This window comes from Canis lupus, chromosome 1 (genome assembly GCF_003254725.2).
Source record: "Canis lupus dingo isolate Sandy chromosome 1, ASM325472v2, whole genome shotgun sequence".
Taxonomy (NCBI): domain Eukaryota; kingdom Metazoa; phylum Chordata; class Mammalia; order Carnivora; family Canidae; genus Canis; species Canis lupus.
In genome coordinates, this window is record NC_064243.1 from 119211873 (window position 1) to 119232281 (window position 20409).

Genomic DNA, 20409 nt, shown 5'->3' on the forward strand with positions numbered 1-20409 from the left:
TGTTTTTTCTTTTCTTTTTTTTTTTTCTTTTAAGATTTTATTTATTTATTCATGAGAGACCCACAGAGAGGCAGAGACACAGGCAGAGGGAGAAGCGGGCTCCATGCAGGGGACCCGATGTGGGACTTGATCCTGGGACCCTGGGGTCATGCCCTGGGCCCAAGGCAGATGCCCAACCGCTGAGCCACCCAGGTGCCCCTGGAATGTGCTTTTCCTGATTACCCCCAATCCTCTGCACGCCATTGGGTGTTTTCAGAGCCAGCATGTGAAGCCTCTGCTCTTGCCCCTGGGCCGTCCCTGTGCCCAGGCACGCTCACCTGTGAGCCGCCCGTTTGGGGGCGGGGGATGCACACACCTAATCAGAACAACAGGTGGGAGGCTTCTCCCCACCTGCACTGTGGTATTGGATTCCAGGGTTTTGCCCAAAGGTTGAAGTTCCTTGAGTGAGGGAGGCGGGGCCAAACATTGCGCATACGTGCAGGGTGTTGTGTCATGCTCCCCCTCGCTGGGCCGGAGTGCAGGGTGGCCACCGCGGGGACGGCGTGGAAGGCCCCCGCGTGATTACAGTGTGGCTCCCCGGTGGCCACCCGGTTCCCCGTGCCCTCGGGAGGAGGGGACACAGCTGGGCAGGGTCATAATGACACCTTGGGTCTGCATCCGCCCCCATCCTGCTTTCGGAGCAGGTTCTTTCTTTCTTAGCACCGTTGATCTTTAAACATTCCTGTGAGGCAGGCCCAGAGGAGAGGGTCGGCCGGGCAGCTGAGAACACGCGAGGGGGCTACAAGGTCGTGGAGAAAGTTAGGGTAGCGCAAGGTTGGGACTGGGGAGTCACAGGGACAGCAGTCCTTGCCTCCAGCCCCGGTGGGGTGAGGGCAGGAGGGTGCTGGGGCCCAGAGAGAGGCACGGCCCACCCTGTCCCCACTTCCAGGTTCCAGCTTTCCCTGCGGGCTTGGAAGCCACGCACCCCCACCGTTGGATCTCGCCTGCTTTTAGCACAGCCCGTGGTTTCTTCCCTCGGCCACAGAGGCAGTGTCAGCTTACAGCTGCATTGTCCACTACCCTGCCCGGCATGCCTGGCCTTCTCCCCGGAGGGCTGAGCGGCCCCGGGAGGTCTTCTGTTACAGGTCAGGGAGCTAAGTCTCTGTTTGCAAAACACAGCCCGAGTCCCCCTTCCTTCCTGTTGGCCCTGCCCCTGTCCCTAGGAACAGAGGCTCAGGGCATACTTCCAGGGTGACCTGGGGGGTAACTGAGTGGTCAGTTGGTAGGGAGCCACATAGGGGACAAGTCGCTGGCCATGGTGTGACCCTGGGCTGGAGCTGGGTGCATTGAGTTGTCATACGGGGTCCCTGCTCTCAAGGTCTTCCCCGTGCAGGTAATGGGTCCCCTAGGGGGAGATGTCCCATTGGAGGAGGCCCCCGAGGGCCAGGTTTGGGGAGGGGGCCCTGCCCTGGTGAGGAATGGAGGAGGGAGGAGGTTGGGGTTGGGAGCTGATGAAGGGGGTCCCCCTGGCCGGCTGGTGTGCCCAGGTCCGGGAGCCACGTGCACAGCAGGCACACTTGCCACGTGGGAGGTCCTCAGCACAGTCCCTGAAAGAACGGTTGAGGTCGGGACCTAGGCCAAGGTGGTAGGCCTCATGCGGTAGGCTGTGTGGTCCAGGAGTCCCAGGGTGCTGGGATGGGGTTTAGAACAGAGGCAGGCATGTGACCAGAGGCATCTCTGTGCTGGGTGGTGGGGGAGGTGGTGGGGGTCCCCTGAGCTGGGCCACTGAGCCCAGAGCGGGATGTTCATATACTGTGTTCCTTCCAGGGAGGCGTTTACGGTCCCCTTGATTCCGCTTGGCCTGAAGGAAACCAAGGACATTGACTTCTCAGTCGTTCTCAAGGTAAGTCTCAAAGCAGTGGACACTGGACTCACTGTTTAAAAGGACAAACCAGGACTTGTGTATCCCTCGCCCAGTGGGCCGAGTGTCATCTGATCTCTGCAGGGCACCCCTGGACCCAGTGCTGCCCTCCTGCGCCCCTGTGCCGTCTCTGGTCTCTCCGAGGCTCAGGGCCCGGGAAGGCAAGTTAGAAACCTGGGCCTGCCCTGTGTCCCCCCAAGGAGGCCAAGCCACGGGCTATCCATGGAGGGCGAGCTTTGGGACTTTAAAATTGTACCCTATTTTCTGTTCTTAAATGCAGTAACCAATTTAAGCCATGTTTATGGGAGAATCGCTCATTTCCCGGCTCCCCCCACCCCCAACATTTTATTATGAAAATTTCTAAACTTAGAACCTGAGAGAATTTTGCAGTGAATCCTTATATACTTAGGACCTAGATTCAACCATTTCGCTGTAGTTACTTAATCACGGATTTATCCATCTGTGCCTCCCTGATAATATGAGTCTGCTTCTCCCTCTCCCTCTGCTCATGCTCTGTCTTTTGCTTTCTCTCTCAAATAAATGAGTAAAGTCTTTTTTTTTTTTTTTTTTAAGATTTTACTTATTTATTCATGACAGGCACACACACAGAGAGAGAGAGAGAGAGAGAGAGGCAGAGACACAGGCAGAGGGAGAAGCAGGCTCCTTGTAGGGAGCCCGATATGGGACTCAATCCCAGGACCCCAGGATCACGCCCCGAGCCAAAGGCAGACGCCTAACTGCTGAGCCACCCAGGGATCCCCTAAATGAGTAAAATCTTAAAAATAATAAATAAAAGCAATCAGTGCGTTGAAAGCTTCTGCACTTGCCCTTTGTTCTGAGCAGAGACTGCAAGTCTGTTGACCTAAGCTCTTTCACGCGGGGACTTCCTGACTGCCGCCTTGTTTACGTCTAGGTCCTGGTCCCTGTCGATTTAGGGTTTATTTTGGAGTTTGACTAGGGACGTTGATAGTCTCTCAGATTTGTTTTTCTGGGTGGAAAACACCAGGAGCTGCCGCTTTCTGCCAGCTGTTTCCAGGCTGCCCGAACTTAGAGATGTGACATTTGCCACGTGCCTGTGAGTCTCAAGACAATCCTGGTGTCTGTGGAAATGTCTTTAGGTGCTTCTGTAGCGTGGTTTCTATACGATTCCATTGGTTGGTTGGTGCCCGGGCTGCAAGAGTGCAGGCGTGTGCGAGGGTGACTTGGAGCAACTTGGAGATTTCGTGGACATCTGTAAGGATCCAAGTGTGTCACGTGCTGAATTCCACATTAAACTCAGTGGAGGGAAAGAAAAAAATCACATGTTGCAGGCATGGCCAAGTGCTATTCAGCTGAGGCTTCCAACCATGTCATTTTAGCCCAAAAGAGACTCTTCAAATGTCAGTCATACGAAAATGAGAACATCTGGGGACATTGTGTTTTCTCCTTCCCACGTGGCTGTCGGAGAGTCACATAGTCAGGTGCTTCACGAGTGGTTTGGCCTGTTTCATGAGGACACTTCAATGTACGGCTTGTCTGGCACCTCTGTGGCATTTCATGGTCAGCAAAGCTTCACGCTGAGATTTTGTTCTATTTTTATTTTTACTTATTTAGTTTTTAAAGATTTTTATTTGTTTGAGAGAGGGGGAGGAAAGAGAGAGCGCACAAGCGGCAGTGGGGGGTGCAGAGGGAGGGGAAGAAGCAGACTCCCCACCGAGCAGGGAGCCTGATGCGGGAGCTGGATCCCAGGACCCCCGGATCACAACCTGAGCCGAAGGCAGACGCTCAACTGCTGAGCCACCTGGGTGCCCCTATTATTTTATTTTATTTATTTTATTTTATTTTATTTTATTTTATTTTATTTTATTTTATTTATTTTATTTTATATTTTATTTATTTTATTTTATTTATTCTATTTTATTTATTTTTAAAGATTTTATTTATCTATTTGAGAGAGAGAAAGCACAATCCGGGTGAGGGGCAGAGGGAGAAGCAGACTCCCCTCTGAGCAGGGAGCCCGATGCAGGGTTGGATCCTCAGACTCTGGGATCATGACCTGAGCTGAAGGCAGATACTTAACCAACTGAGCCACCCAGGTGCCCAATTTTGTTCTATTTTTAAATAAATGGGCTTTCAAATGGCCTCATTCAAAGGTACCACCAAGGGGCACCTGGGTGGCTCAGTCGGTCAAGTGCCTGCCTTCATCAAGGCATGGGTCTGAGTCACCTTGGGCTCCCCCCCACTCAGCAGGGGGCCTGCTTCTCCCTCTCCCTCTGCCCCTCCCCTCTGTTCATGTGTATTCTCTTTCTCTCTCTTTCTCTCAAATAAACAAATAAAATCTTAAAAAAGGCACCACCAAAAATAAATTCCCTTTCCAGGGAATTTGGGTTATGGTTTTTGTTTTTTTGGTTTTTAAATAACAGCTTAATGTATTTTATTTTGATTAAGAACAGAGTTGCAAAACATTCGGAAAAATACCAAGACCCAGCAAGATCCCTCCCAGCACCAGCACCCCTCCCCACTGAGCTCGGCAACCTGCTCAGCACTTAATCTTCGGACACTGGGGCTCTTCCTCTAATCAGGGCCTGACTCACGAGGGCGTGTGACTCACCCCCTTCCCTCCGTGAGGGCTTAGCGTGGTGTCTGCCCGTGGTAGGTGCTGAACAGGGTGGTTGTTAATCTCGTTCTTTTGGCAGCTCCCAAGTGCTTGGTGTTGTCAGCAGCCCAACACTGAGCATCTGCACACACCACCCAAGTGTTCTCTTTGGGTAATTTCTAGAAACGGATTTGGTAGGTGGGAGACAGGACGTGACCTACTTACCCCTGGAGGTGGGCCCGTCTTACAGTCCTACCCGCTACGCTTCTCATCCTACACCTTACGTTGTCATGCTGGCTCTCAGTGACCATTTTGACTTTTTTTCGGTAGCTTTTTGATTTTTGTGAAATTAGGCAAAATCATGACTTGCTACACTTGGCATTTCTCTGGTCGGTGCTAGTGTTGAATACATTCTCGGGCGTGTTTCTTTGCCCTTTCCTGCTCTTCCCTTTCAGAATGACTGTTTCTGCCCTTTGATTTTCCATAGTTTTGCTCTTATTTCTTAGAGTGCTCTTACATATGAAGGATATTAACCCTTGGTTATATGTGTTACAAAAACTTCTCGGTACATTCTTTCTTTAAGTTTTGTCATACAAGCAGTAACTGGTTTAAGAAGCGTAATATATGTATTTTCGCCACTGAGATTGTATGTTGTTGAACTCACTAGCTCCTCTCTTTACAGTTGTGCGTCCGTGACATCTTCAGAAAGGCGCCTCCACGCCAGGGTGGCATCAACATTGTGCTATTGTTTCTCCCAGTTGTCTTGTTTTTTGTTTTTTTTTTTTTTAGATTTTATTTATTTATTCATGAGACACAGAGAGAGGCAGAGACACAGGCAGAGGGAGAAGCAGGCTCCACGCAGGGAGCCCGACATGGGACTCGATCCCAGGACTCCAGGATCACACCCTGGGCTGAAGGCGGCGCTAAACCACTGAGCCACCAGGGCTGCCCAGTTGTCTTGTTTCAAATGTGTTTTGTATCACATCTTTATCTGGAATTAGTATGTGTCGGGGGGGCAAAAAACGAGGTATAGGGCTCTGACTTTTTATTTTCACCAAATGGATAGCCAGTTTCCCCTGGACTATATGTAGAGAAGCCATGTGTGGTGCTGGAGGGTGGCCCTTCCCTGTGACACCCCACGCCCATCTACCCTCCTCCATCCTGCTCTGTGCCAGGGAGGCCGCAACAGGCTCCTGCTCTGTGGCTTCCGATGGCCTGTGGCTGACGGGGAGGAGCACTAAGGGGCTAGGAGGTGGGGGAGGTTCGGGCATTTATACCCCAAGCTCCTCGGCTGGCTTCCTTTTGCATTCCTAGAGGGAAGGTCCTGGTGGCTTTGGGGGCCTACGTCACGTAACCATCTCTCCAGGGTTTCTTTCTTTCCCTTTTTTTTTTTTTTTTTTGATTAAAGATTTTATTTATTTATCATGAGAAGCTCAGAGAGAGAGAGAGAGAGAGAGAGGCAGAGACACAGGCAGAGGGAGAAGCAGGCTCCCCGCTGACTAGGGAGCCCAATGCAGGACTTGATCCCAGGACCCCAGGATCACGACCTGAGCTGAAGGCAGACGCTCAATCACTGAGCCACCCGGGTGTCCCTCTCCAGGGTTCCCTGGAGAAGCTCCTTCTCCTTCTTGACCCTTTAGCTCTGGGGTTCTAATGGCCCTGGAGGTTCCACCCCTGTGGTTTCCCTTAACCCTGCCCACCCCACTGTATTAGCCCTTTCCTTAAATTTGCATCGAGCATGCCATCTGTGGGTGCCACCTTCTTCCTGTCTGGACCTGCTGGGTGCTCCAGCCTTTCCCACTTCTGTGGAACCCTGGCTTTTGTTATACACCCGATTCTTGAACCTACTTCCGCCTGTTTCTGATCCATGCCTGGTTTCATTGTCTATCCATTGCTCACTGTTTAATCCCTGTGTCTTTTATTTATTTATTTTTTTCCCTGTGTCTTTTAATAGCGCTTAGAGCAAGCCTCCTTTATTACTATGCTTTTCCACATGTTCTTGGCTTTTTCTCTCCTACATTTTTTCTTCCATATTTTGTTAAGTTTCCCCAAAATGGTACCTGGGGTTTTGATTGACATTTCGTTAGATTCATAGCGTACTTAGGACAAAATTGTAGCTGTGTAATATGGCACGTTTTCATCTATGAGCATAATATTTCGAATTGTTGATGTCAACAAATAGCGAGTCTTATGGGGGCAGGGACCATGTTTGTCTTATTTTAAAAAATGATTTAATGCTTGCCATTTGCAACACATGGGTGGATTTGGAGAAAATTATGCTAAGTGAAATAAGTCAGAGAAACACAAATACCATATGATTTCACTCATATGTGGAATTTAGGAAACAAAACAAAGAAAGAAAGAGAAAAGAGGGGATCCCTGGGTGGTGCAGTGGTTTAGCGCCTGCCTTCGGCCCGGGGTGTGATCCTGGAATCCCGAGATCGAGTCCCACGTCGGGCGCCCTGCATGGAGTCTGCTTCTCCCTCTGCCTGTGTCTCAGTCTGTCTCTCTCTCTCTGTGTCTCTCATGAATAAATAAATAAAATTAAAAAAAAAAAAAAAAAGGAGAAAAGAGACCAGCAAAAAAACAGACTCTTCACTATAGAGAACAAAAGGGCTGGTTCTCAGAGGGGAGGTGGTTGGGGGGACGGAGGAGACAGGTGAAGGTGATGAAGAGCACACTTATCATGATGAGCACTGAACAACGTATAGAATTGTTGAATCACTATATTGTGCACCTGAAATTAATGTAATGCTATAGGTTGACGATACTGGAAATTAAAAAAAAAAAGGCCTTGATGAATACGTGAAAGAATGAAATAACTTAGGTCTTTCAGTAAAGTTTAATGCCTAGCTGCTTAATGAATTTAATTTTATCTCTGTGAATATTGTACTTTTGTTAAGATATTGGGATTGGGAAGTTATTGTTTCCTTGTTATATTTTTCTAACTGGTTATGGGTTATCTAAGAAGGGAAGAGTATTGATTTATATCTATTAACTTTGTGGCCATTTCACTGAATTCCTATTATTTTAGTAGTTTCTCTTTCTTTTTTATTTTAGTAGTTTTTCACTTGACACTCTAGGTTTTGTGAATATGCCATTATTTTGCTAAAAAAATCTGTTATTTCTTTCTTTCTAATATTTGTCTTAATTTGTTGACTAGAGAATTCTTAGAATTATGTCCTATAAGAGGATTATGTTATATAATCCTTGTCTTATCCTTGATGTTTACAGTAGGTTTCAGGTAAATACTTTTTATCCTACTAAATATGTTTGATCTAGCCTAGGAATGCATTTAGAATTTACCAGAAATCTCTTGGACTTTGTGAGGCTAACGTGAAAGTTTTTTTTTTAAACTTATTTTAAGTATGATTTGTCTCCTAATTTTGAGAAAATTTTTGCCAGTGTCCACAGCAGAAGTTGACAGAGCAATATGCTGTCCTGAAAAGGATGGAGTCTCTCTCATCCTTGAGCGGTGCCCCCTAACACTGCTTTCGGGGATGTCATCAGAGAAGCCCTAGATGAACTTTGTCCTCCAGATCATTTTTACATAATTTTTTTTTTTAAGATTTTATTTATTCAGCAGAGACACACAGAGAGAGAGTCCGAGACATAGGCAGAGGGAGAAGCAGGCTCCATGCAGGGAGCCCGATGTAGGATTCGATCTCAGGACCCCGGGATCATGCCCTGAGCCCAAGGCAGACGCTCGACCCCTGAGCCACCCAGGCGTCCCTACATCTGACTCTTGATTTCACCTCAGGCCCTGGGATCGAGCCCCATGTCAGGCTCCTTACTCAGCAGGGAGTCTGCTGGATTCTCTTCCTCTCCCTCTGCCCCTTTCCCTCCTTGCATGTATGTGCTCTCGCTTGCTCTCTCTAAAATAAATAAATCTTAAAAAAATTTTTTTAAAGTCATGTTATAGATTATTTTGTGGCATATGAAAATGTTTGCCATGCTGCCAGTGCAAAAAGAAAAGCACAGCCAATTTGTATATTCATTCAACAGAACCTCATTTTTATACGACGAGGGCGTGTGAGTGTGTGTGTGCGTATGTGCATGGAACATAAAAAAGCAGGAGGGGTTTTAGTGTAGAAAGCGTGTGATGAGAATATACGCACAGACACTTGAAAAAACCTAGTTGAACATGTCTGTCCTCAACTTTGCTGCAGCCACGGAGAGCCGGCGCTTACGGCAGATGTTATGCAAGAAGCCATCTCGGTGCCCCTTATACTATTTTTAGTTTTGTGTTTTCCCCATCATCCTTGCTGTCTTCTAGTATATGATATAATTTATTTATTTGTTTGTTTTGAAAGTTTTATTTATTTGAGAGAGAGAGAAAGAGAGAGCACAAGCTGGGGTGGAGGGGCAGAGGGAGGGGGAGAAGCAGACTCCCCGCAGAGCAGGGAGCCCGATGTGGGGCTCGATCCCAGGACCCCAAGGTCATGACCTCAGCTGAAGGTGGATGCTTAACCCACTGAGCGCCCAGGCGCCCCCTAATTTACTTGTTTGTTGTGCCTGTTACTTACTGTCTGCGTCCCCTTGTGAGCATAGATGCTCCATGAGGAAATGTCTTTGCTTTGCTCACCGAGGGGGCCCAGGCACATGAACAGTGCCTGGCATATAGCAGGTGTGCACCTGTGGCTGACCCAGCTCGCGGGGTGGTCCTCAAACGCTGGACCATGGACTCGGTTAGGGGGTCTCTCGGGTGCTTCGTTTGTGGAAGTGCCCAGAGCTGCTCTCACAGCGCTCCCCAGTGCAGATCCTGAGGCTCGTAGGCTCCTCACAGGCCCTAGACATGCGATTCCTTTGCCAGGAAGCCCCTGGGCCCAGCTATTGAAGGCAGCCCGTAGCATGAACATCGGAGCCCCCGGGTGCCTGGGACATTTGCCAGAATTGTTCGGTGTATTGTCACTTGCACAGTCGCTTACATGTGCCGCAAAGACATTGCATTGCATTTATTTTTTTAGTAGGCTCCGTGCCCCATGTGGGGTTTGAACTCACGACCTCGAGATCATGAGTTGTGTGCTCTACCCACTGAGCCAGCCAGGCGCACCCCCCCACCCCCGCATAGACCTTTTAAAACAAAAAAACAACTTCAACCTTCCTTTTTACCGAAGCGAGAAAAGGAAATCTTTAAAATATACATACAGGGGGATCCCTGGGTGGCTCAGCGGTTCAGTGCCTGCCTTTGGTCCAGGGTGTGATCCTGGAGTCCTGGGATCGAGTCCTGCATTGGGCTCCCGGCGTGGAGCCTGCTTCTCCCTCTGCTTATGTCTTTGCCCCTCTCTCTCTATCATGAATAAGTAAATAAAATCTTTAAAAAAATAAAATAAACTATACATACAGTTAAGAAAATAAATCCCACCGTCCAGAAAATCACTGTTGTGTGTCATCTCCTGGTTTTGTGAATTCTACATGTGTTTTTAAAGCAGGGGGGCACATTAGACATCCTGTTTTATCTGTTTATGGCTTGCAGTGACAGCTTATGGCATCTCATCTCCCTTTTCTTGCAGGATTTCATCCTGGAACATTACAGCGAGGACAGCTATCTATATGAAGACGAAATAGCAGACCTGATGGACCTGAGACAGGTGCGGTGTTGGGTGCGGCAGGGAGGGTGGTGCCTTCAGAACGTCCTGTTAGGGAATCGGGGGTGGTGGGAGGTGATAGGGAGGTGCTTTAGGAACCATCCCTTCCACCTGGCACGTAAGAAGATGACAGCAAGGGACAGACAGGCTCCCTGGCAGGTCTGGGGCAGATTCCGGGGCTCAGCCCACCCCAGCCCCTTCCACCCCTCCTAGGCTCCGCGGACACAGCGTGTGTGACACCTGCCCAGGTGCCGCGTCCTCACCTGCTTCCCCCCACCTCGGGGGCTCCTTTCTTCTCCCCAGGCTTGCCGGACGCCCAGCCGGGATGAGGCCGGGGTTGAACTGCTCATGAGCTACTTCATCCAGCTGGGATTTGTGGAGAGCCGCTTCTTCCCCCCCACCCGACAGATGGGGATCTTGTTTACCTGGTAGGTGCCTGGGCCTCTGCGCCCCCCCCCCCCCCGCATCCCGGAGGCCCTCCTGCAGCCGCCACCCACTCTTGCGGGGGGGGGTCCCATTTCCGCAGGGGAGCCTAGAGACAGGGCGATAAACGGGGCTTAATTTATGAAGGGGACCCAAGCAGACCGGGGCTGCCTGCTTCTCGGAACAAGTGAGCCGAGGAGAAGAGGCGTTTTCTCTGTGCTTGTTTTATTGTTGGGGAAACACGGAGGCTCTGAGGTGGAACTAACAGGAAGCGAGATCCTTCTTCCAGATGGGACAGGGGGTGGGGATCGGGTTTTGTCCCAGTGACAAAGGGAGCGACACAGAAATGGATCAGCTCTTAGAAACCCACGTGGAACGTTCCAGTCTCCTCCAGAGTTGGTATTTTCGAAGGCGAGTGTTGCTTAAATGCTTAAATACTTTGGAGGTGCGGCACCGCTTCCCTGAGTGTGCCCTGCACGGGGGACAGGAGGGTGACCCCCTCGGGGCACGGGGCATATCAGAGCCACGTTGCCCATCAGAGCCACGTTGCCCCGCAGCCGGTGGCTAGGGATGCCTCCTTTTGAAAGGACAAGCACCTGAGTTTTGCTGAAGATGCCTTAGCTGCTACTCAGACCAAAGGGGTACAGGTGGTTTCTCCCATTGATGGGTTAGGAAGAAGCAGCTTCACATCCCCGTCCTGCTTGATGGGTGGACTTTAAAACAAATCCCGAGTCTTTTAGATTCAAGAAGAATGATGAGGGGCGTGTAATGCCTCTGTTTCATTTAGGAGACACACACACACACTTTTTTTTTTTTTTTAAAGATTTTATTTATTCATTCATGAGAGACAGAGAGAGAGAGGCAGAGACACAGGTAGAGGGAGAAGCCTGACGCAGGACTCGATCCCAGGACCCCAGGATCACGCCCTGGGCCAAAGGCAGGCGCCAAACTGCTGAGCCACCCAGGCTGCCCTACACACACATTTTTAATATTTTTTAGAGGGAGAGTGGGGTGGGAGGGGCAGAGGGAGAGGGAAAGAGAGAATCTTAGGCAGGCTCCGTGCTTAAGGGGTTCGATCTCACAACCCTGAGATCATGACCCGAGCTGAAACCAAGAGGCAGACGCCTGACTGACTAAAGCCGCCCGGGCGCCCCGAGAGAAGACATATATTTTTAATACACCTTATGTTTTAGAACAGTTTCAGGTTCACAGCAAAGGTGAGAGATTTCCCGTATATCCCCTACCCTGCTCCCCACGTTGTCACCCAGAGTCCACAGTTTACACTGGGGTCCCCTCTAGGGGGGTAGGCGTTCCGTGGGTTTTGACACAACGTGTAAGGACACCTGTCCACGTTATAGGATCATGCAGAGTAGTTCCGCTGCCCCACGACCCTCTGCTCCAGCTCTTCATCCCTCCTCCTCTCCCGCAACCCTGGCAACTACTGACTGTTTTTTGTCTCCACTGTTTTGCCTTTTCCAGAATGTCAGATAGTTGGAACCCTACAGTAGGTAGCCTTTCTCAGATGGCTTCTTTTCACTTAGAAACCTGCATTCCAGTTTCCTGCATGTCTTCTCGCGGCTCATTAACTCATTTTTGTAAAATTGCTAAATGACGCTCCGCTGCCTGGTTGTGCCACGGTTTATTTATCCGTTCCCCTACGGAAGGACACGTTGGTTGAGAAGCCTTATTTTTGTGTGAGATTGTGGGTACGGTTACTCGGGTGTCACCAGGCCCGTTGTCTTGCTCGGACACAAAAGCTTCATCGCATGTGCATCTGTGAATTTCATTCAAGAAATAGATTTTGCCCGGTTTCACCGCCAAGCGGTGTAGAAAGCCAAATAATCCGTATTCTCACAACCCGTTTCTTTCTTTCTTTCTTTCTTTCTTTCTTTCTTTCTTTCTTTCTTTCTTTCTTTCTTTCTTTCATTTATTTATTTATTTATTTATTTATTTATTTATTTATAATTATTATTATTATTATTTAACCCGTTTCTTTTAAATTAGGTATGACTCCCTCACCGGGGTCCCGGTGAGCCAGCAGAACTTGCTGCTGGAGAAGGCCAGCATTCTGTTCAACATCGGAGCCCTCTACACACAGATCGGGACCCGGTGCAATCGGCGGACCCAAGCTGGGCTGGACGGTGCGGTGGACGCCTTTCAGAGAGCCGCAGGTGGGTGTCCGGGAGGGCTGCCGGGTTAGAGCCCTGGCCCCCCCGGGTGGCCCTGGGTACCACAGTGGAAGACGGTCTGTGGGCCTTCCCCAGGCCCGGGCTCGGGCTCGCAGGCCTGTAAGGGCCAGGCGGGTTTCTGGTGCTCGTGTGTCTTCCTACCGAGGAGAATTGCGTAATGGCTCAAGCCCTGACGCCTCAGTCTGGGTATGGCTCACGTACACAGGGAATCCTGTGGTTACCGATTTATCTTTTTTTTTTTTAAAGATTTTATTTGTTTATTCACAAGAGACACAGGAGAAGCAGGCTCCATGCAGGGAGCCCGATGTGGGACTCGATCCTGGGACCCCAGGATCACGCCCTGGGCGGAAGGCAGATGCTCAACCACTGAGCCACCCAGGGGCCCCAGCACCCGTCCCGATGCCTCCGCTGTGGGGAGTCACTCCCAGCAGGGAGCTTCTGGGGTGTCTCGCTTTGCTCTGCAAGGCCGTCAAGAACCGTAGCTCTGTCGTTTTGGCTGATGGGGAAGTTGCTGGTGTTAAAAAGACTGAGATTCCGTGTGGGAGTGGATTTTGTTCGCTGCCAGTCCTTCCCGGGGCTCGTTTTCTTTCTGAGGAATCTAAAGCAGGTGTGCGTGGTGACCCATCTCTAAGACTACAGCAGTGTAGACAACGGGAAGCTTCAGGACGGGGGAGCAGACCCCAGCAGGGAGCAGACAGCCCGCAACCACTGCCATCTGTCCGCGGGGCAGTGTCTGGTTTGCAGCAAAACCAGAGGAACCAGTCCGATGGGATTCATGTCAGAGATTTTATTTCAGCCTCCGGTGGATCGCCGGTTAGTGCTGTGACAGTTAATTTTCTAACATGTAAGAAAAGCCAGCTAAGGGCGACAGCAGGAAAATTTCCACTGGTCTTTCCTGAGGTCCTGGGAAAAGCCCCGAGTCTCATCACGACCCGGTGTTAGGTGTGAGCGCGTCCCCCGGAGGGCCCTCCTGCCCTCCTGCCCTCCTGCCCTCCTGCCCTCCTGCCCGTTTTCTGCTTTCACCCCCGTTAGAGGCCTGGTCGTGTACGGAATGTCTTACCGTCGTCCCAGGCGGAGCGGGAATAAACAGGGGGCAGGCTGGTTTCCTCGCTTGATACGGATGTACGTGTTTTACAACAGAATCTGATTTGGTTTTTTTTTTTGTTTTTTTTTAACTAAGACATACAGACGAATGCGACCGTTTGTAACCAATTTCAAGCGTTCAGTTCACTGGCATGGAGTACGTTCATGTCGTTGTGCAACTCTCTACGGCCACAGCTTTGTCATGTGCCCCAGGCCGAAACTCTGGGGGCGCCCAGGTGGCTCCGACAGTTGGGCGTCCAGCTCTTGGGTCGGCTCAGGTCCTGATCTCAGGGTCACGGGATCAAGCCCTGTGTCGGGCTCTGTGCTCAGCGTGGAGTCTGCTTGAGGTTCTCTCACCCTCGGCTCCTCCCCTTGCCTGGGCATGTGCTCTTTATTTCTCTCTCTCTCTCTCTCTCTCTCTCTCAAATAAATAAGCGTAGTCTTCAACCTGAAACTCTGGGGATGCCCGGGTGGCTCAGCGGTTTGGTGCCTGCCTTCGGCCCAGGGCGTGATCCTGGGGTCCCGGGATCGAGTCCCACGTCGGGCTCCCTGCATGGAGCCTGCTGCTTTTTCTGCCTCTCTCTCTGTATCTCTCATTAATAAATAAATAAAAATTAAAAAAAAAAAACCAAAAAACTGAAACTCTGTACCCATTAGACACTAGTCCCTGGCAACCACCATGCTACTTTCTCTCCCTGAACTTGACTCTTCCGGATGCCCCATCTCACAGAATCCTAAGCTCTTTGCCCACGTGACTGGTTTATTTCACTCAGTGTCACGTCTGCGTCCATGTGGTACCATGGGCCACGTACCTTCCTCAAGGCTGAAAACCATTCCGTTGTATGAAGGAACACACCACATTTTGTTGAACCGTATGTCGATGGAGGTTCGGGTGGGTGTCTACCTTCCGGCTCTTGTGACTGATGCTGGTGCGAGTGTGGGTGTACAAGAGGTATCGGTTTGCCTCGGTTTCCATCTGCTTCTGATTCTTTAGGGTGCACACCTGGGAATGGAATTGCTGGATCTTATGGTAACAGAACCAGATTTTTCCCAGTGCTCCTGAACGCCGGTTCTTTATTTTTGCTTCTCCCCTTCTCTGGGCTTTGGAACGGCGTACGGTGGAATCAGTAGGATCCCCCCGGCTAACGTGCGAAAAAATTTCCCATCGTAGGGGTTTTGCATCACCTGAAAGAGACGTTCACTCACACTCCGAGTTACGACATGAGCCCTGCCATGCTCAGCGTGCTGGTCAAGATGATGCTTGCACAAGCCCAGGAGAACGTGTTTGAGAAAATCTGCCTTCCTGGGATCCGGAATGAGTTCTTCGTGCTGGTGAAGGTGGCTCAGGAGGCTGCCAAGGTAAAGCCCTCCTGGCTCCCGTGACTTTTGGGGTGGGGGGGTGGGCGGATGGGTTGATGTGGGCCCCCTGGAAGCGGTGGGGGGGGCCTCCCACGGCAGCTTGCCCGTGACCTGGGCAGCGTGCCCGCCCTGGACAGAGCCCTGGCTTGCATTTTCTTGGCAAGTCGCGGTGTTTCAGCTACGGATCACTGGTTCCATCTGCAGCTTAGCCTCCAAAGCAGCCTAATGACAGTTTCCTCATCTCCCTGTTCACTGTGACGCTGAAAGACCTGGGAACCCTTGGAGCCGCTCCCAGACCCTGGAGCAGCTTCTGGCAGGGCCGGGCCAGAGAAGAAAGGTCTCTTTTTTCTGCAGCCTGGGTGCGTGAGCACCCCTGGGCCGGACCCCCCTTCCCAGCGTCCCTTCCGTTTCAGGTGGGGGAGGTGTATCGGCAGCTGCACACGGCCATGAGCCAGGCCCCGGTGAAGGAGAACATCCCCTACTCCTGGGCCAGCCTGGTCTGCGTGAAGGCCCACCACTACGCGGCCCTGGCCCACTACTTCGCAGCCACCCTTCTCATCGACCACCAGTGTAAGGCTCTGGGCTCGGGTCAGGGTTGTGCTTCCAGGACATTCTGCGCTGAGTGAGAGCTGTCTGCCTGCCCCGGAGATGCCCACAGCCTGGAGGGGGGCCAGCGTGGCATTGGGGGGGTGATACGTTCCCGCTCTGTTGTCCTCCTGGCTGGGATGGAGCAGACTGCTCCAAGGAGATGACGTCTCCCCTGGAGTTGAAGCCAGGGCTGGGACCAGGGCGGGCCCCCGTGAGGCCCTCGCCTAGGCACCCAGTCTCAGGGGGGCCCCCAAACTCAGTATTCAGGATAACGTTTGGAGGTGATATGTTAAATGAATCAAATCTCATGGCTCCCTCCCCCTCCGAAATCCATGGTGATCCAATTTTTTTTTTTTTTTTAAAGATTTTATTTATTTATTCATGAGAGACACAGAGAGAGGGAGAGAAGGCAGGGACACAGGCAGAGGAAGAAGCAGCTCCATGCAGGGAGCCCAATGCGGGACTTGATCCCAGGTCTCCAGGATCATGCCCTGGGCTGAAGGCTGGCGCTAAACCGCTGAGCCACCGAGGGATCCCCAATGATCCAGATTTTTATTTTTATTTATTTATTTTTTTTAATTTTTAATTTACTCATGATATAGAGAGAGAGAGGCAGAGACACAGGCAGAGGGAGAAACAGGCTCCATGCAGGGAGCCCCACTCAGGACTCGATCCCGGGACTCCAGGATCGCGCCTTGGGCCAAAGGCGGGCGCTAAACCTCTGAGCCACCCAGGGATCCCCTGATCCAGATTTTTAAATAAAGACTACAGATCACTAACGAGGCTGTGCTGACGACGTCGGAGCCCGAGGCAAAGAGGAATTTTGATGTTTATTCATCAGGCGCTTCTTAGCGTCCATTTTTGGTACCTAGGAAATTGTATGAAACTGTCACGTATCCTGACTGCCGAGTTTTGGTGCCTTCTAAAATTTTCAGCCCGAGATCAGTGTCTTGCTCTCCTCGCCCTGGTTGTGGCTCTGATCTGACGTCGGGGTGGGGGCGGGGGGACCTCTTGTAATTAGTTCTAATCAAGGTTGCCCCAGAGCAACGAAACGGGTGAACTCTGGAGCCACGCTCCGGGTTCGTAGCACGGCTCTGCCGTTTACCAGCTGTGAGATCTGGGCCTCCGTTTTCACATCTGTAAAATGGGGGCATGAGGAAATCCTTTCTCACAGGGGCTGTTGTGAAACTTATGTGCCTGTGTGCAAAGCTAAATAAACAGCGCCTTGTAGCTAGTGGGCTCCCGGGAAGTGGTGCTGCTGCTGCTGCTGCAGGGATTCCCGGAGGGTCTGTGGGAGGGGGCGAGCCGTGTAGACCAACAGCAGCGCAGCACTCCGGCACTTGCGGTAGCAGGACAAATGGGGCAGCAGTTGGACTCCTGGTGTAGTCACGGAAGGCTTCTCAGAGGTGGTGACATTGGGGTTGGACCTTGAAGTCCGAGGGGCACTTTTGCAGCTGAACCAGGAGGGAAGGGACGGCCAGAGCATGAACCCCCAGCCGAGCTCTGGAACGGAGGCTGGAAGTGTTGAGGTGGCTGGAGACGGGGGCGTGTGCCAGGGAGGGGGGTGCTGGGAGGGTCCGTGAGGTGGGTGAGTTTGGCTCTGAGCCCTGGAGGGCACCTGGCCCCAGATAGGCGAGGACTTGTGAGCTGGGGGGCTGGGTTTGCGTCCAGGGGCAGCAGGGAGGCCTAGGACCATCCCAAGTGCTGGACGGCATTAGAGAAGGCAGGAAGCGGGGCGCGGCTGGGAGACACCTGTGCAGGGGCGCGTGCACCAGGAGGGGCCTGCCCGTGGCTCTCGTTGCAGTGAAGCCTGGTGCAGATGAGGACCATCAGGAGAAGTGCCTGTCCCAGCTCTACGACCACATGCCAGAGGGACTGACGCCCTTGGCCACCCTCAAGAGCGGCCACCAGCGCCGACAGCTGGGTACGTGGCGGCTGTCCCGCCTCCTCCCTCGGCAGCCCCCCACCCCTACCCCAGTTTGATGCCCAGTGGGTTCTGCTCACCAACCGCCCCAGACAGGTCCCCAGGGCAGGGCTCAGAGAGCAGGGTGTCCTGGGTCATCAGGGCCACTCCGGTGCGGTCTGCAGCCTCAGCGGCTCCTGGGGCTGCAAGGGCCCGGTCCTCCCCAGGTGCAGCCAGAGCTCTGACCAGCCTGCCACGCCCTCGCCGCCTGGGGTGCGGGGAGGGGTGGGGGGATGGCCCCTGGTCACCCGCGTGTAGGACGGCACATTTGTTAATTTTTTGCTCTCCCACCTAAGAACTGGTAAGGAGAGGTCATGGGATGGTCTCTGCGGGGTATCAGGGAGGATGCCTCTTGCCATGTGTGAGCCTGAGTTCCTCTGCTCCCCAACTCCCCCCCCCCCACAGACGCACTTCCCCGCTCCCTGCCAGCAGCTCCGGCCTTCCAGATGCACAGGCCAGGAAGCCGGGGCTCCCCTTCTGCCTTCTTTCTCACCCCACATGTGGTCAGCAAACCCCCCTGAGGCTGCCTAGACAGCGCGACCCTTACCTACACCCCGGTCCAAGCCACGTGCACGGGGGGCTCGTTAACATGCACCGACTCCCCCGAGTCTCCCGCAGCCCTGTCGGGCACGTGTAGCATGATCCCCGTTTTGCAGTTAATGAACCAGGGGCCCAAAGAGGTCACGTGGCCCATAACTGGTCCCCGTGCTTTTTCCTCCTCACTCCTTCAGACCCCGTTCATGTGGGTCACGTCACATGAGCTCTCTGCTCACATCCTAACGGGCTCCCATCTCACCCAGAGTACGGACGGGAGCCCTCACCCTGCACTTGTAAGGCTGGACACGTCTGACCCCTCTCCTCGGCCTCATCCCCTTCCTTTCGCCCTGGCCTCTGCCTCCAGCCACAGCCCCAGGCTCACCCTTGAATACACAGTCACCCTCCTGCCCCAGGGCCTTTGCACTTGCTTTTCCTTCTTCCAGAAGTGCCCTTCTGTCAGATAATCCTCAAGGCTGCTTCCCTGGCCTCCTTCAGGGCTCTGCTCAGAAGTCACCTTCCCAAAGGCCTTCCCGGGTCACCCATCACAGAAGAGCGACTTTCTGTTCCCACTCCTGTTGTGCTAGATTGGCTCCCTGCCCTGCTTTTTTTTTTTCCATCATCTTATCACTGCATGATCCATTCCCTGTTTCTTATTCTTTTTTTTTTTTTTTTTTAATATTTTGTCTATTTATTCACGAGAGACAGAGAGGCAGGCTCCGTGCAGGGAGCCCGATGCGGGACTCAATCCCGGGACCCCAGGGTCATGGGGTCTGTAACTATTTGCCGAATGAACGTGTTCTAGACCTGAGGGAGCGTGTCTGGCACGTGGATTTAAGAGGGCCTTAGGCTGTCCAGGCCGATCCTTCAGAAAAGAGCAGGCCACCGTCCTGGGCTGGTGCTTGGGCACTTTGGCTCCCCCGGAGGGCCTGACGCGGCCCCTGGGGCCCAGCCTCACGTGGGGTTGGCTTCCACCCGCAGGCAAGTCCCACCTGCGCAGAGCCGTGGCCCACCACGAGGAGTCGGTGAGGGAGGCCAGCCTGTGCAAGAAGCTCCGCAACATCGAGGTGCTCCAGGACGTGCTGTCCGTGGCGCACGAGCGGTCCCGCCTCAAGTACGCGCAGCACCAGGACGACGACGATCTGCTCAACTTGATCGATGCTCCCGACATTATCTGTGAGTGACGTGGGGGCCCGTGCGGGGTGCAGGGGGCGCCCCGTGACCTGCTCGTCCCGGGGGCCCTGGGCAGACCTCCTCCTGCCCTGTTTGCTCGCGATGCAGGGGCTGCCTTACTCGGTGACCTTGGGGTAGCCTGGGGCGTGCAGGGTGTCGGGGTGCCCGGCCACCTTCTTTCTGTTCCCTCCTCCCTCACCCCCGCTTTGCCACCTCGTCGTGCCCTTTCCGGGGGTCTGCTCGCTGCCTTGTCCCCTCTGGGTGCCTTGCCTGAGAGCCTCGTAACATCCCGGGGTTCCAGCTGTCACCTCTCCCCGGGAGACCTCAGCAGCCCTTGATGCCTGCGCTGCGCCCCGGAGTCCGTCTGCCTTCTGGGCACGCTCGTTTCCCCCCAGCTCCATGGTTTTACATACATGTGCTTGGGTGTCGGTCAAGCATTTCTAAGCATTCCACGACTGATTACCATCCCGGGATCAAGAAGGTGGCTGTGAACTGGGCAGTTGTTGGTGCCCTTGGGGACGAGGCTGTCCCTTCTGCCCCAGGAGGCAGGAGTTGGGGCGCCTCTCCGACAGGTGGCTTTAGGGGTAAGGAGTGACTAGGATCTTTCAAGGAGGTGGGGGAGGGGGACGGAGAGGGGCCCAGTTAAGGGAAGCCCTTTTGTCCCTATAGCCCTTCGACCCCAGTTCCTACACTTCTGTCTCCAGTCTCTGAAGTTGTAGCTCAATTTCCAGGAGCCCTGGGCTTGTCTGTGCTAACGCCGGCTGCTGTCGCCTGGGCGGTGGAAGTCTGTGGGGCACAACTCTCCTTCCCCTCTCCCTCCAACTCCATATGGAGGCGCTGGTATTGCCTCCATCTTACAGATAAAGGCTTAGGGCAGTCAGACTCTTTGCCCCAGGTGACCAAGCTGGTAGGTGGAGGCAGGAATGGCACTCCATGATTCTCCTTATGGACACTGGCCCCCTCCCCTCCTTGGCCCCTTTGTCCATACGGTGTGCTCTGTGGCCACGAGGTAGAGACATGACCTCTGAGGAGGG

At 52.7% G+C, this 20409-nt stretch overlaps 1 protein-coding gene across 2 annotated transcripts in view; it reads left to right on the forward strand.

Moving 5' to 3' along the window:
• The window catches only part of RHPN2 (rhophilin Rho GTPase binding protein 2), a 57942-nt gene that overhangs the window by 28592 nt on the left and 8941 nt on the right, over window positions 1–20409 (forward strand). For both annotated transcript variants that reach the window (XM_025425222.2, XM_049095954.1), the window contains 8 exons: window positions 1807–1882; window positions 9989–10066; window positions 10367–10491; window positions 12491–12657; window positions 14930–15117; window positions 15531–15687; window positions 17510–17629; window positions 19184–19378. In XM_025425222.2, coding sequence (XP_025281007.1) covers window positions 1807–1882; window positions 9989–10066; window positions 10367–10491; window positions 12491–12657; window positions 14930–15117; window positions 15531–15687; window positions 17510–17629; window positions 19184–19378 — 1106 coding nt within the window. The remainder of the gene's footprint in view (window positions 1–1806; window positions 1883–9988; window positions 10067–10366; window positions 10492–12490; window positions 12658–14929; window positions 15118–15530; window positions 15688–17509; window positions 17630–19183; window positions 19379–20409) is intronic.